Source organism: Neofelis nebulosa, chromosome 4 (assembly GCF_028018385.1).
Source record: "Neofelis nebulosa isolate mNeoNeb1 chromosome 4, mNeoNeb1.pri, whole genome shotgun sequence".
NCBI classification, from domain to species: domain Eukaryota; kingdom Metazoa; phylum Chordata; class Mammalia; order Carnivora; family Felidae; genus Neofelis; species Neofelis nebulosa.
In genome coordinates this window covers 84,872,149-84,887,914 of record NC_080785.1, presented here as the reverse complement: position 1 = coordinate 84,887,914, position 15,766 = coordinate 84,872,149, and the positions used below count along the sequence as shown (strand labels likewise).

Genomic DNA, 15,766 nt, shown 5'->3' with positions numbered 1-15,766 from the left:
CTGTAAAACTAACAGAAAATGATGAACAGTTAAGAATTTCCAGTTAAAACAATATGCTATTTCCTTTTTTAAAGTCGGTTTGTCATCTTTGTTGATAGTATCTCCAATTGTTTTCAAAATTCTTAGTCTTTATGCACGTCAAATTAATGCTGTAGAGCAAGGTACATTTTAATTCAACATTATGAAGTTTTGTAAGCTAAGTCATGACAAAGAAGTGATACTGCTAATCCTTCCCAGTTTATAGTTTCAACCCCCGGAACCCTATTCGTCATCTGGAATAATGATTGTGCAGTAAAACAGAATAAATAGAGGCAGCGCAGCAAGTCAGTTCCTTTTGTTTCTCTGGCCTCTGACTTACTTGGGAGAATGGCCAAAAAAAAAAGTCTGCTGGGTATCTCAGATATAGGGAATGGGTCCTCACCAGACCATAAAAATAGACCAGTAAAAGCCATAACAGTAGTGTGATATGTGTGGTTTTTTTTTTTTTTTTTTTTTTTTTTTTTTTCTTTCCTAATTCCTCTGGCAACAAACCACATACTGGGATGGGATTTTTTTTTTTTTTTTAAGCATATTTAAACTCACACACTTTATGTAATGAGGATTTCAGTGTAGGGTTTTTCTGCAGAATACCATTGGTCCTACTAAGAACCGTCTGTTCAAATGTTTGAGCATTTGATTGAAAAATCCTTCTTAGCCTTTTTAAAGGTAAGTCATATGCTTTTTTTTTTTTTTCAACAGAAAAGATTTCTATGGCCCAAATGATAGATGACTCTACTACATAAACCCTCTTAAGAAGTTGTATAAGAATAACAACAAAAAGCTTCTAACTGTTTTGGTTTTTTTTTTTCCAAGTCATTAGGCTTTATTTAAAAATTGGGTTTGTGTTGTTTTCCAAGTTGCTAATATTTTTACATTTTATGTTAAAAAAATATTAAAACCTTGTCTAATGGTCAATGACATTTTATTTTTGATGTTTAAAATCTTATGCCTGCTATAAACCTTTACTTTTTAATATTTAAAAATGAGTTTTAATCCAATTGAAATTGTAAAACTTTCATTGTACATATAGGCTATTTATACCTGATTTTTAAATTAATAAAAAATTATCATAAAATAAATATAATACATTAGTTATAAATGACTTGCCACTCATGTCAATATGCTTTCCATTATGCAATTAACTACTGAAAAGTAACTAATTACTTTTCAGAATCATTAGTGTGTTTAAATTTTTATCTCAATTGCATTAAGTTTTCATGAACCTGACTTTGTAACATGGTTAAACACAATATGTATTTTGGATATGTTCTTGTTAGGTATTTTTTTCTAATGAAAAAGATACTGTAATTGCTACTGGGAATGGTAAGTTATATTGCAAGTAATGATTCTAGATTTAATTAGTATAAATTATATAAAATTTGGTGAGAAAATAAAAACCAAAACTACTACTTTTGACTATTTAGGAAGCTTATAAATATCAGCAAATTATTTCCTTGAATGTTGATACCAAGTTTAAATAAAGGATAAATCACTCTAGAAAAATTACAAGTTTCAAATTAATTACAGTAAGTTAATTCATATATAACTGTAAATGGCATAAATTCTCTGGAGTAAATCTTATACAGTTTCTAGAATCACCAAGAAACATAGTGAAAGATGTTTTAAAAATGTTTGCATGTACTTTTCAGTCCTCTTCTATGTGGTCTTAAGTTAGTAACGTCTTTTGGGTCTAAAATAAACATTGCTTTCAATACTGGCTCACAAAACAACCAAAATGAAATTTTTGAAAAGTTTTGTTATTCAGCGTCCAGTGGTCCATTGGGTTTTATGAGAAAAAATATGTGGAAAATTTTTATTTACTAGAAACACGATTAAACCAAAACAATGATGAATCAAATACACAACCATCAGCTAACAGGTTAGCCCAGGAAGAATATCATAATTACAACTGGAAAATATGTGGGCAGAATGTACTGGAAATTTTAGAATTTCTAATTGCCTCCCTTATTTTTTATGAAAACGTTTGGGCATGTTTACTCCAACACATTTGAATCTTGTGGATTTTTTGTTTCTGAAGGAATTCTGTAACTATATTTTGATTTAATTGTAAGCTGTTTTAGTTCACTGGCCCAAGTTATGGCTAAAAGTTTCAAATAGCATCTTCTAAGCTAGCAGATGCCTCTCCATTTGGGTGATACTCTAAGTTCCTATATACATAAATAATAAATAATTTCATCAGATTTTATTGTAATCTATGTGTTTTGCAAATAATCATTCCTATTTGTGTAAACTATATGTATTTATTAGATTTCTAAAAAAAATTTGACCAATATGAAATAACACTACACTGTTTAATAGTAAGGTTGTTCAAAATAATATTTCATGATAACATATCAAAATAACATTTCCTATGATAAGAATTTTATACTAATATCATTTACTTTTATTTGGCATTCACAACCTTATCTGTTTAAAAAAATTTTTTTTAATGTTTATTTATTTTTGAGTCAGAGGCAGAGCATGAACAGGGGAGGGGCAGAGAGACAGGGAGACACGGAATCTGAAACAGGCTCCAGGCTCTGAGCTGTCAGCACAGAGCCTGACTTGGGGCTCGAACCCACGAACTGTGAGATCATGACCTGAGCCGAAGTCAGATGCTTAACCAACTGAGCCACCCAGGCGCCCCTTACAACCGTATCTGTTGAGTGATACAGCATTTTAAAGAAAATTAAGCCACAGAGAAACTATGCTATTAAGACCCAAAATTGAACCTAAATCACTTGACTTCAAATTCCAAAATCTGAACTATTGTAGATCACATGCTATCTTACTGTTTATACTATAATTTGGGGTGGGAAAAAAAAAGCATTCCTGTCTGAGCTTCAAGGATCAAGAGGAGCTCTAGACAATCTTATTTAAACCAACATGAATCAAAGAGAATCATTTCAAACCTATAGTAATCCCTGTAATCAAGTACTCCAAAAGACAGGCTTGTTTCTAGAAGGATCCTTAGTATGATACATGAAGAACAATATACTTACTGCTTTAATTTTTTTAAGACTACCACCAAGTTTTAAATTGTAATGTTTTAAAAGTATAATTTAGTGATGTGTCTTATTGTTTTATATTATAGATGTTTATAATTTTTTTCTATTGTGTATTTTTAGCTACACCTATTCTAATATGATAAAAAAGGACTGTGGTAACTTCAATAAGAAAAGATATGAGAGAACGTATCATCTAGGTATTTAAGAGTCTTCTGCAGAGCCCTTGAGTTCTGTGAGGATGACTCAGAACCCAAGTGAAGTGTGACATGAAGGGGAAAGGGCCACAGAGTTCCTCCTCCCTTTTATCAGAAGAGGTTTTCTGCTTATATATTGGAATTTCATGTAAAGAATTCTGTCTCTAAACAGAAGTTTATAAAGTACTGATCTAATGGCCTTCTGTTTCCACATGATGAAATGCAACCAGATTTAAATTATTGATTTACACCCATTACAAATAGCTGGGATTTGAATCTGCATCTTACTCATGTCTAGGAAACCATGGCTTTGTAAACACACCTAGTTACAGTATAGGGCCAGAAAGTGAAAAGGAATTTAATTTTGAAAGCTAACTTCCATCATTTATACACAACTTGTTAAATTAATCACCCCTCAAAACTCCAAAAATGGGGTCTGTGGGCAGATACTGTATTTATTAGGTAAAGGAGGCTGTGTATCAGAAGAACAGTGTAAATGTGTGTGTGTGCTTGAAAACAGAAGTGTGTGGTCTGGTTTTCAATTCTAAGAAAATGTGGAGGGAAAGTTCATGGATAGAATAAGAAATCTGAGGTACTCACTCATCAGTAAGAAAATGTCATCCCAGCCCTGGCATTCATTTATGGTACAAATACTCTTGTAATCTGAAGCTTTTTCAAGTTTTGCAGTTTACATCCCAGAAAATTTACCTCTGGGTCATGCCTTTTCTGGGTGGAGTTTCCCAAGGCATACAGCTTTAATCACACATGGGAAGAATTACAGATTCTCTAAGAATTTTATCTGATTTTCTGACCTATTTACTGGAAAGGTTTATTATAGCTCAGTCTCTCAGTTTCTACCACCAGGTTTCCAACATAATGGAAAGACATAATGCTCATAAATTCATTCTGGAAACACTCCACTGATTTGACAACAAAAAAGTAAAGAAAAAAAGTACCCTTTTTTCCTTCTTTCAAAGATAACCCAAGGGAATAAAATACACCCACAAATTCTACAAAAGGAATAGGATCTATAATCTATAAACTGATAGGATACAGGTGATCTCCCTCTAGACTCCAGAAAGGTATGTGATAAGTGATATTTTAAAATACGCCTTTTTTTTTCTTTTCTCTGCTTTATACAAGTCTCAGCAATTGGTTTTTCTTTACTGTGCCTGTGATGATTCTTTGCTTTCTAAATTTATTTACTTGAAACAAGAAGTAAATTATTGCAGATTTTGATGTCTTGTCTATTCCTATGAAGGAGAAATAACAATAAATAATAAAATGTAATCCAAAATTAGCAAGTGAAATAAATTACTATTTTAATATGTAAGGAATTTGTTATTAAGAAAACCAAGTTCACAAGACACAAATTTACAAGCCTTACCAAATTTGAGAGGAGATTGGGGACAAACAACACTTTTTTTTTTCCCTAAAGATAAACATGGGTGGAAAAACTGTGAATGTGCTGTAACCTGAACTTTCTTATGTAGTCAGCGTGTGTCTTACATAGTGTGTTGGGCCCTCCTTTGCCTCAGGTGAATAAAACTAAATTTAATAATATGAAGCATAAAGCTAAGGGAGGAGTTTAATAACAATACTTCATTACTCATGGTTTCAAGGCACTGAAGGATAATGAACCCAAGTAATGTCGCGTATCTTACGTATTATTAGGGGGAAAAGTTGGAAACTTACAACAAAGTAACAAAAGTGAGTCAATCAAATAAAAATTTGAAAGAAGTACACAAACACAGTCTCTCTCAAAACTATTAGTACATGTGTGAAGTGATGTTAGATTAATACTTAAAGCTTTGCTTACATATCATCCAGACCAGTGTTATTCCAATAACTATCTAACGGCATGATTCAACAGAATAAGTTACTGGATACTTCTTTTTTCTGATGAGCTTGACTCAACAACAGTGGGATGGATACACTATATCACTTCAGTTTTAAGTTTAAAGCAGACAGAGCCTATGTAGGATCCAGGCATGACCATTACTTGACAGGCCTGGGGCTCAGGGTCCTCAGAAGTCATAATCATGAGTTTCCAGGTTTAGAGAGGGAAGTATTGGACAACATGTGCTGTTGCCTGAGTCCTCCAGTGGACATTCTTGGGACTCTTTGCCCCTTGCAGAAACTTTCCTCTGTAGTACATGGGCTACTTGAATAAAGGAGAATAATTCTGGCAGAAGTCCAATTCACAACTAGGTTATGGCACCTAATCTGGAAAAGGGCAGATAAATGCACAAAATATTTTAGCAGCCATAGAATTGTAATTTTTAAATCATTTTATTTCCATATGTCAGAGTTGCAAATGACATTAATAGGAGTGAAGTTTTTTAGTGATATTTATATAGAACATAAAATAATTTTCCAAAAGGGAAATTTAATACTTGAGTTGTTTCTTTTATGTTTTTATTTATTTTACTAGAGAGAGAGAAAAAGAGAAAGCATGAGTGGAGAAGGGGCAGAGGGAGAGTGAGCATCCTAAGCACGCTCCTTGCTGTCAGTGCAGGGCCCAACGAGGGTCTTGATCTCACAAACCATGAGATCATGACCTGAGCCGAAATCAAGAGCCAGACGCATAACCAACTGAGCCACATAGATGCCCCTTCAGTTGCTTTTTAAATTTTTTTTAACGTTTTTATTTATTTTTGAGACAGAGAGAGACAGAGCATGAACGGGGGAGGGTCAGAGAGAGGGAGACACAGAATCTGAAACAGGCTCCAGGCTCTGAGCCGTCAGCACAGAGCCCGACGCGGGGCTCGAACACACTGACCGCGAGATCATGACCTGAGCTGAAGTCGGCCGCTCAACCGACTGAGCGACCCAGGCGCCCCTTCAGTTGCTTTTTAAAGATAGATTCATGAGGGGCTCCTGGGTAGCTCAGTTGGTTAAAGGTCTGACTTTGGTTCAGGTGATGATCTTGTGGGAGTTCGAGTCCTGCGTTGGGCTCTGTGCTGACAGCTTAGAGCCTGGAGCCAGCTGCAGATTGTGTCTCTTTCTCTGCCCCCGCCCCCTGCTCATTCTCTCTCTCTCTCTCTCTCTTTCTCTCTCTCTGTCTCAAAAATGAACATTTAAAAACATTAAAAAAATAGATTCATGATATCATATAAAGAAAACTGCAATTTGACTCTGGGGATTTCCTTTCCCAATTTTTAATTGGCTTTGCAAAGCCATAGATTTCTACAGAGATTCTCATAGAGCTTCCTCAGAGAAAGGAGTATGTCACGTGGGAGTAGGGAGACCAGGCTGGGACTCAAGGTCACAGGGTTGCCACCACTGTTGTACTCCATAGTCACTTTGCCTGTTGGTCTTCCATGTAAGAATCTGAAGAACTGATTCAGCTACTTAAATTAAAAACTGCCGATCTCATCCTAGCATCTCATTTTACACATGAGGAAATTCAAGTCCTAAGATATGAAGTGATTTGCCCATTGTCATCTGGCAAGAGAGTAGTAGCACATCAATTTTTGGTTTAATCTCTACTAGTCTACTGGTCTTAACTACACTACAATAGATCTCTGTCTTGATTGCTACTTTAGGTATAACTTGGAAATGAGACGTAGAGGATGGTGTCTGAAATGATGATTCAGCCAATGATTACTTAATTGGCTCCCTTGGATATGACTATTTGTCCATAGTATACAGACCACCCAGATGGGTAGCATGTTACATGATTTCAGAGGGCAAGGAAAGCTGTTCCTCACATGCCATCCCCAAACAATTAATACAAAGCAAACACCACTTGCTCAGTGAGATACGGAAGTCCATAGGAAAACCAAATTACTTGTTTAGACAGCTTATAGATAGTCCTTTTACATTGGGAAAAAAAAAACGTGTAATATTACTACTATTCACACTTCTTAGCTGCTAGAACCTCGGTGTGAATGAATTCAGTTTATCCTCCTTTACAGTGGAAGTATCCTAGATAGAAGGCATCGGTAAAGGGAGGTCACAAAGGTAAGAAAGGGTAAAGAGAAATAAATAAAATTGCCATGGGAAAACTCTGTAACATTTATCTTCACAATATTGAGGAAGAGTCTAATTTTCCTTATTTTCTTAGCTATGCAAGCAATATTCCTGAAAAACTAAACAGTTCCTCCAGTGGAAATAAGTACTAAGAATATCCTAAGAGTGGCACTTCTGTTGGAACAAAGCTGTGGAGGGAAAATCTGAGACCATAACAAAGTAGAATTTTTGTTATTACATTTACAGTGCTGACAGTAATAATTGGCATGTGACTTTTTTTTTTTTTTTTTTTATCTATAGTCTCCATTCTGTTGGCATTTATGTTTTCCATGGCCTTGGGCAATAAAGTAGGGAATTTTTGTTTATAAGCTAAAAAGCACATTTTGGCTCTTTATCAACGTCAGGTCAGCCCCATTTAAAAAAAAAATACTGTTACAACCAAAATATGAAGGTGTTTTAAAATCCTAGAAGTAATAAATTCTTATTAACTTTGTTAAAATAGAATCCACTCATTTCATTAATCATTTCCTTTCAATCTTTATGAAATAGCCACATACTGTACAGAAAGATATCAAAAATAAGACTGACTAGTGGAAATACACACGGCACAAATTAGTTGATTTTAACCGAATTGGTGTGAATCAAATGTTCATGATGACAAAATAAATAATGTTGCAGTTTCATATGTAAAAATAAAACAAAAACAAAAAAACACTGTGAGACTAGTAACAAAGAAATGCCTATCATTAAACATCCTTTACATTCATTATGTATTTTCTTTAAATTCTTCCCACCTTTAGTGTATTCAAAAGCCAATTATTAACAATGAAATTGAAAGTACATTCTTTAAAATATTTGTTTTTAACACTATAAAAAAAATTCAAGCATGAGCTCAGTATTCATGAAAGATTTTTTTAATAGTGATTATAATTTTGGTGTTATTAGACAATATTCTGGTATTAATTTACTGACAATGTATTTTCCCAATGTAACCATGTTTTGTTTTGTTTTGTTTTGTTTTGTTTTGTTTTAACAGATAGCTTACAAATGATTAGAAGAATTAATTCTTTCTGAGACTCCTCAGATCATTTCCTATAAAATCTGTATCTTGCTGTATACTTGTGAATAAGGTATAGTAAAGACACCATCTATTACCATACTTGCTTAGCATTGGACAGAGAAGACATGGGTCAGGATACCTCCAGTTTGCAGGAGAACTCCAGGCAAGATGTGGGTGGCTGTGCTTGAGTGGAGAAGCCAGATAAAGAGCAAAGATGCATCTAAGTGTCCTGGGCTGAGGGTAGGTAGATGAGGGAGAAAGTACAGTAAGCCAGTTCTCCTTAGATAAGATTTCAGTGTTAATCATCGATAGGAAGAAAATTTTAAAAGAGGGGAATTTTAAAGAAATACTCTATATGACAATGTTCTTTATTTCTTCTACTGGTAAATAGTGAAAAGCAAGAAAGGAGAGGACCTAACCTAGAAAGTCAGTTTCATCAAACAAAAATTATTTATTGATAACCGGCTAAATGCTTGTTCAGTTGTGTTTTCTTTGTACTTTGATCTTCTTGTACTGATATTTAAGCTTCTGTTTTATGATCTCTTTCTAATGCTAGGACCAGACCTCTGGAAACCACCTAATCAGACCTGGGAGTTTGAAAGAAGCAGGTGCTGAACCTTAATTTCTCCCCTGATTAAGAAAATGGGCTGTGACCGAAACTGTGGGCTCATCGCTGGTGCTGTCATTGGTGCAGTCCTGGCCGTGTTTGGAGGCATTCTGATGCCGGTCGGAGACATGCTTATTGAGAGGACAATCAAAAAGGTACAAGTATTCTAAAGGATACTTCTTGTCATTCATTTCTCGTCATTTGTATTTCCTGGTAACTGGCAACTTTGTATCTTTAATACAAAGGTGATTATGAGCCATTACAACTTCACACAGTTGAGAAATGTTAAAAGCATAATGTACTTTTAACATGAATGCATCACTATCTTAAGTATAATATCCAAATTCTCATCAAAGGTGTTTAGAAGTATACAAGTTAGTAGAAATAATTGTTTTTCATTGTGCCTAAGGACTATATTGATGAGCTTTTGAACGAGAAATAAGTATGTGTATTTTGTGTATTATATATAAATTTAAAATTAATTGTGTTTAATAATGAAACAGGAATCTTTGGTAAAGCTGGTATAATTTTTTTATTTGGTAAACTGTTGCTTTTTATAATATATGTAATAACATAATATTGTTTTATAAACATTCCTATTTATAAACATTTATACTGATTCTGCCAAAATACTTCCGGAAATGTTATGTAGGACAAATGTCAGCATAAATGAAATGAGTTGACTGTAGTTTTAACAAAAACTAGAGTGGTTCAATAGCCAGACTTTGCACAACAAAGTAGAGTTCATCTTCCACCTTCCTTCCTTCTATTGTGCTTCACACTCACCGACTTGAACTGAGAGAGAGTAGGAAGACTAGAATAAGAAGCAGATTTGCTGAAGTCCTAAATCAGTGGGTGGCAAATTGAATCAGCTTCAGGAGTTTGAAGACAGGGTTTAAAAAAAATAAAAAAAGAAAAGAAAAAACTGAAGCCTCTAAGAACATTCCAAGAACAAGATAACATAAGAACAGGGATAACTGTGAACTTTGAGAGTGTGTATCCTGCCCCAGGGCTAGTATGCTCAGGTTTTTACACATAATCCTACCCAAGTAAAACCTATCTGAGTGCTGGCCTCAGCTCTCAGCCTGCTTAGATGTCAATGCCCTGGCAGAGACAGATAGACAGATAGATAGACAGACAGACAGACAGATAGATAGGAACCATTACCTCAATAACATCCTATTGTCCTATCTTTGATACTAAGACATTAATATATATATATATATATATATATATATATATATATACACACACACACACACACACATACATATATATACACATACATACACATATATATGTGTGTATATATGTGTGCCTGTGTGTGTGTGTGTGTGTGTGTATATATATATATATATATATATATATATATATATATTTACTCAATAATAACATAGGCATTTTTATCTTTTGCTAACAGGTTGTAAATCTTCAACCCCATGCATTTAACTTTAAAAATATATTGTAAGGGCACCTGGGTGGCTCAGTTGGTTAGGTGACTGTCTTTGGCTTAGGTCATGATCTCATAGTTCATGAGTTTGAACCCCACATCAGGCTCTTTGCTGTCAGCACAGAGACTGCTTTTCATCCTCTGCCCCACCCCCCTCTGCCTCTCCCCAGCTCTACTTGCTTAACATTTGACAGAGATGACATGGGTCCACATACCTTCAGTTTACAGGAAAACTCCAGGCAGGATGTGGGGGCTGTGCTTGGGTTGAGAAGAAGCCAGATAAAGGGAGAAGATGCATACAGATATTTATATATATTACATATATGCATATATATATATGCATATATATAATATATATATATATTATATATATAAATAATATAGATTTATATATTATATATGTTTATTATGTTTATATATTATTTATATATACATAAATATAAATATAGATAGAAATTGAATGTCATCCCCTCCCTTGGAATGTCCAGTTTTCTTGCTATTATTCATGATACAGTTCAAAAGAGACAGGCAGATGCTGGTGGGGTGGGGCTTATGTAACCATGTGAGTTGGAGCTCCATTGCACAGCACTCTTGCTATTCTATAAATTCTGCTTCCCTTCTGGGCCTTCTGTGGAGAAAGAACAGATACAGTATCTGTACTAACACTCAGGCTATAATTTATCTTCTGGAAAAGTCTCCAGAATGGAAATTCCCAATAATCTCCCACTACACAGCATTTTAGACTGTTTTTTTCCAACACACAAATGGTGTCCAGTAGTTGCATATTGTTCACTTATCTTTTTCTTCTTCATTCAACAGTATTAGTACAGATAGTTTTTCTGTTCAATCATGTGCAAAGAGCTAACATCTATTTTAACTGTCTAATGTATATCTCTAACTTCATAATAGCTGTTCATGAGGAAATAAGAGTTTTGAGATGTCAAAAAATTTACTTTTATATAGTGACAGAGAGTGAAATAATTTTTTTACTTCAACAAATATAAAATTTAACCAGGGGAAAACATAGTATACCAAAACATAAAGAACCATGAAACTAGGGTATTATATGGGAATTTGCTATTTAGAAAGAGAAGTCTCAAAACATTTGATCACTTCCGAAAGGTGAAACTGTTGGATTTTCAAAAAGGATAAGATTTTGGAAGGTCAAAAGAGGGCTGTAATAAAGGCATCAGAGGGCTGAAGAATATTATAGGAAAAGGTATGAAATGCAACTAAGTGCTGTAAAAAGGGAAGGAAGAACATATCAAATGTGCCCAAAATATGGGATCTACAAAAGAGATGATTAGAAAAACAACATGGGGTAAAATATATGAAGCTTTGAACATCAGGAAGAATATTTAATTGGCCATGTGACAGGCAGTAGTGGTTGGTGGATCTTTCCTGGTAGGTGTAAGAGATAACAAAACCTGCATTTAACGATTCATATCACATGGCTTCCATTTATTTAGTGCTGTGAAGAGCTTCATACACACTAGTTCATTTAATCTTTGCAGATATCTATGAGATCCTCTTATTGTACCCACTTTAGTCACAAGACCTTAAATCTACTTGCCAACTCATGTGGCCAAAAGGAGTCAGTTCCCAAACCTAGACAATCTGAAGGCAGAGACTAGATGATACACCGTCTTGTGCAGTATGATCCTACAATAAAAAGAGTTGGAGAGACCAAAAACAGGAGAACAGGGGGCACGTGGGTGGCTCAGTCGGTTAAGCATCCAACTTGTGGTTTCAGCTCTGATCATCATCTCGCGGTTCATGAGTTTGAGCCCCACATTGGGTTCTACACTAACAGTGCAAAGCCAGCTTGGGATCCTCTCTCTTACTCTTTCTCTGACCTTCCCCACTCACACACTTGCTCTCTCTCTCTCAAAATAAATAAACATTAAAAAAAAAAGTTTAAACAAAAAACAGGAAAACAAGGAAAAACTATGCAGGACATGGCCATTTTCAAGGAGAATTTAAGATTCCCTTCTAGGAAGATCTTTGCACAATCTGCACATTATGTAACAAAGGCACTCTGGGCTAGTGTGGTGGAGTACATAGAAAAAAATGGGTGATGGAGCGTAATGGCAGTTTGGATATGGAACTAAATTAGGAGGGAGGGTAAAAACACTTCAAGATGTCCAGTTGAATTATTGGGAGAGATGTATATCTTAGGAGAATAAAAGAGGTTTTATGAGTGTTTGACGTGAACATCAGTATTTCAAAGGTCAGTACTCAGATTGATTTGATCATTGATCTAGAGATTACAGATAAAACTAAACAATCTATTTGCTATCTAGATGGCTTGAACGTCAAGACAAAAAAACAGAGAGATTACTATAGGTTTTATACATAATTCAGAGGTATAAAAACAAAAAAATGATTTTATGAATGAAGAAATAAAAACAGAAGAATGTAATTACTTTGGAGGTTAATATAAGGCTAGTGCTCAAAGAAAGAGAAAATGCTCTGAGGCAGATAAAAATTCAGGAAAAAATGATTAGGACATGGTTACTAATGTTCTTGAAAATATAAATTCAGTAGGGTAGGGTAATAAAGAGAGGTATGCAACAAAGAAATAGAGTGCTTTCTCTTCTTGTTTTTGAAATAAGAGTTATCTGTGCAATCTTGTACAAGACAAAAGAGGATGGTATGGATCTAGACCCTAGAAGGAGGAAGAGGCACAAAACAGATTTAAGGAAGAATGAGTATCCAAAAATATTAAATGATAGTTTATATTGTATGCCTGCCACAAATCTATAGCCTAAAACTAATCACCAGAACCTCTCCAATGGTCAGAATCTATGATACATTTAAATTTTTTTTTAACGTTTTTATTTTATTTTTTGAGACAGAGAGAGACAGAGCATGAATGGGGAGGGGCAGAGAGAGAGGGAGACACAAAACCAGAAGCGGGCTCCAGGCTCTGAGCCATCAGCCCAGAGCCCAATGCGGGGCTCAAACTCACAGACTGTGAGATCGTGACCTGAGCTGAAGTCAGCGCTCAACCGACTGAGCCACCCAGGCGCCCCTTTAAAACTAAGCCTGGTTTTGCTCTCAGATTTCCATATAGTCATGTTGATCTTATCAACTTTAGTCCTATAAAGATGCTGGGACTTGTTCTTTCTTTATACAGGGTATTTCTTTTTTCTTTAGTTTACAAAACTGTTCTAAAAGTAAGGTTGGAATATATATCTGTTTGAAATACAGTTGGAGTCAAATCTCTGAATTATGTGTAAACCCAAAGAGCCAAATAATTTGGGGTAAAGCTGTTATTTTACAAATAAAGAATAATTTTAGTACCAGTCAGTTTTTGCCGCTGAAACCCACTGAAGATTACTTTCTTCATTTAATTGACTAACAGCAAATTGGGAAAGTTATTACCTATATACAAGCACCTTTTAAAACTATTAAGTTGCTTAATTTAAAAAAAAGATCAGAAAATCATCCTATAGTTATTCATAAAGCAAAGCTGGGACTGTATGATATCTTCAGTTCTAAAAGAGCACCCTGAAACTGGCATTTAAAATGGTCTAAAATAGTCCAGAAAATTTATTTCTTTCATAGATATAGATATATATATATATATATATATAATGTGTATATATATGCATATATATAAACAACATTAACAATAAATAACAATATTTATTAACAATAAACAAACATTAAAAACATATATATATAAAATGTGTGTATAGTGTGTACAAATATACAGATGTATATACACATCTATACATATACACATGCATTCATTTTACTCTTAATTTTTAAGGGATGTTTTCTAGGGACTTCATGCTTTTTATGGATTACAGCTGAGAACTTTCTTACCAGTACTTTTGACTATGATTCCTAACAGATAAGAGTGGAGCCAACAGATTTATGCAACCTTATGTAGATAAGCAAAGTCAGTGGCATTAGCTTCCACAAATATAGAAACTGGCACAGCACTTTGGAAAAAGGTCAAAGTCCTGCCACCGTTTATAAAAGATAATTTATCACTTGACACTGTTAATATTAGTTGATGAATGTTTAATGAATATTGTATAACAGTAGTAATTTTAAATAAATTTTAATTTCCCTATAATATTAAGTATAGAACACCAAGAAGGAAATTAAAGCTCTTTCTTTCCTCCTAAAAGACTAATGTTAAATTATACATCATTTCTTTGCACACTTCCTTAAAAGAATAATCCTTTAGTAACTTGTAAGACATGCTTTCAGATAAAATAACTTGAAATAATTAGTTGTTTATTAAAATATCCAATATTGGACTCCATAGTCCATATTTTAATAATATAAATTAACATTTATATTGCTTCAGTAATATGTGCTTATTGTATTTCCATATGTGAAAAAATAATTTGTATAAATTATGCTAATGATAATATATGAGAACATAAGCATGAACATGAAACAGTCCAAAGTAAATTTTAAATTAAAATAGAGGCATAAAAATGAATTAAACACTACATACATTAGCATTTTAATTTCAATAATAAAATTACTTAAAAAGGGTTTCAAGAAATAGCAGGTAAGCATATATAATTTTTCCCTCAGTCCAATTTTTATTGACATATCAACATAATTTACTACTCAAGCCAAATGCAGAATCTCCCATATTAAGTTCTTACATAAATTTTGGAGGCTAATGACCTGGGTTTCAGAAACACTAAATCCAATCAGTTTCCCCAAATTGGTGTTTTAACTGATGACTTGATATCTGAGACTGAAGTCATTTTTTGACTCTCAGCACAGCTGCCACTAATATTGTAATTCAGTCTCCGTGAGCATGCACATGCAAGCATGCATGCACACATATGCCCATGTACATAATACACACTTTTTTGAATGTGGGGAAATGGTTTGTAACTGGTCCTAACCAGAACAAATTGTGGTAGTAACTGGAAAGGCTGAAGACTCCTTTCAATATGAAGAAACACAGTGCAGAACATTTTAAGGAAGTTTTGATGTCACTGCAGTGAAAATAAATGTAAAAATGATTAAAGAAAAAGAAGTGTCACCATATACTACATGAGTTATTGCCACATGACTGGGTTAGACATCTCCATTTACTCTGGAGAGTAAATATTAGAGTTCTTCCTCCAAAGAGTAGATAGGATTTGTATAATAGCCAACATTCACTGAATGCTAGCTCTGTGCTAACACTGTTGTTCTAAGTGCTCACATTTATTAATCTCTATAAGAAGCTAGGAGGCTATATATTCAATTAAACCATATTCAACTCATGTTGAGTTTCAAAATACTAATCTCATGTGGTTCAACCTAATATTATTATTATTATCCCTATTTTACAAATGAGGAAACTGAGGTATAAAAAAATTAAATAACCTGCCCAAGTTTAATGGTTACCATGGCACCCAACTGGGGATTAAACCCATAGGATCTAGTTTCATTCTTAAACACTTT

General features: G+C 34.1%; 1 protein-coding gene across 3 annotated transcripts in view; it reads left to right on the top strand.

Moving 5' to 3' along the window:
* Positions 1-15,766, top strand: part of CD36 (CD36 molecule) — a 54,524-nt gene that overhangs the window by 14,486 nt on the left and 24,272 nt on the right. The window contains exons 1-3 of one of the 3 annotated variants that reach the window (XM_058725271.1): positions 341-705; positions 8,253-8,346; positions 8,833-9,038. In XM_058725271.1, coding sequence (XP_058581254.1) covers positions 8,919-9,038 — 120 coding nt within the window. In that variant the 5' untranslated portion in view covers positions 341-705; positions 8,253-8,346; positions 8,833-8,918. Of the gene's footprint in view, positions 1-340; positions 706-8,252; positions 8,347-8,495; positions 8,517-8,832; positions 9,039-15,766 lie in introns of those variants that run through there. The other 2 variants (XM_058725272.1, XM_058725273.1) reach the window with 2 other exon arrangements.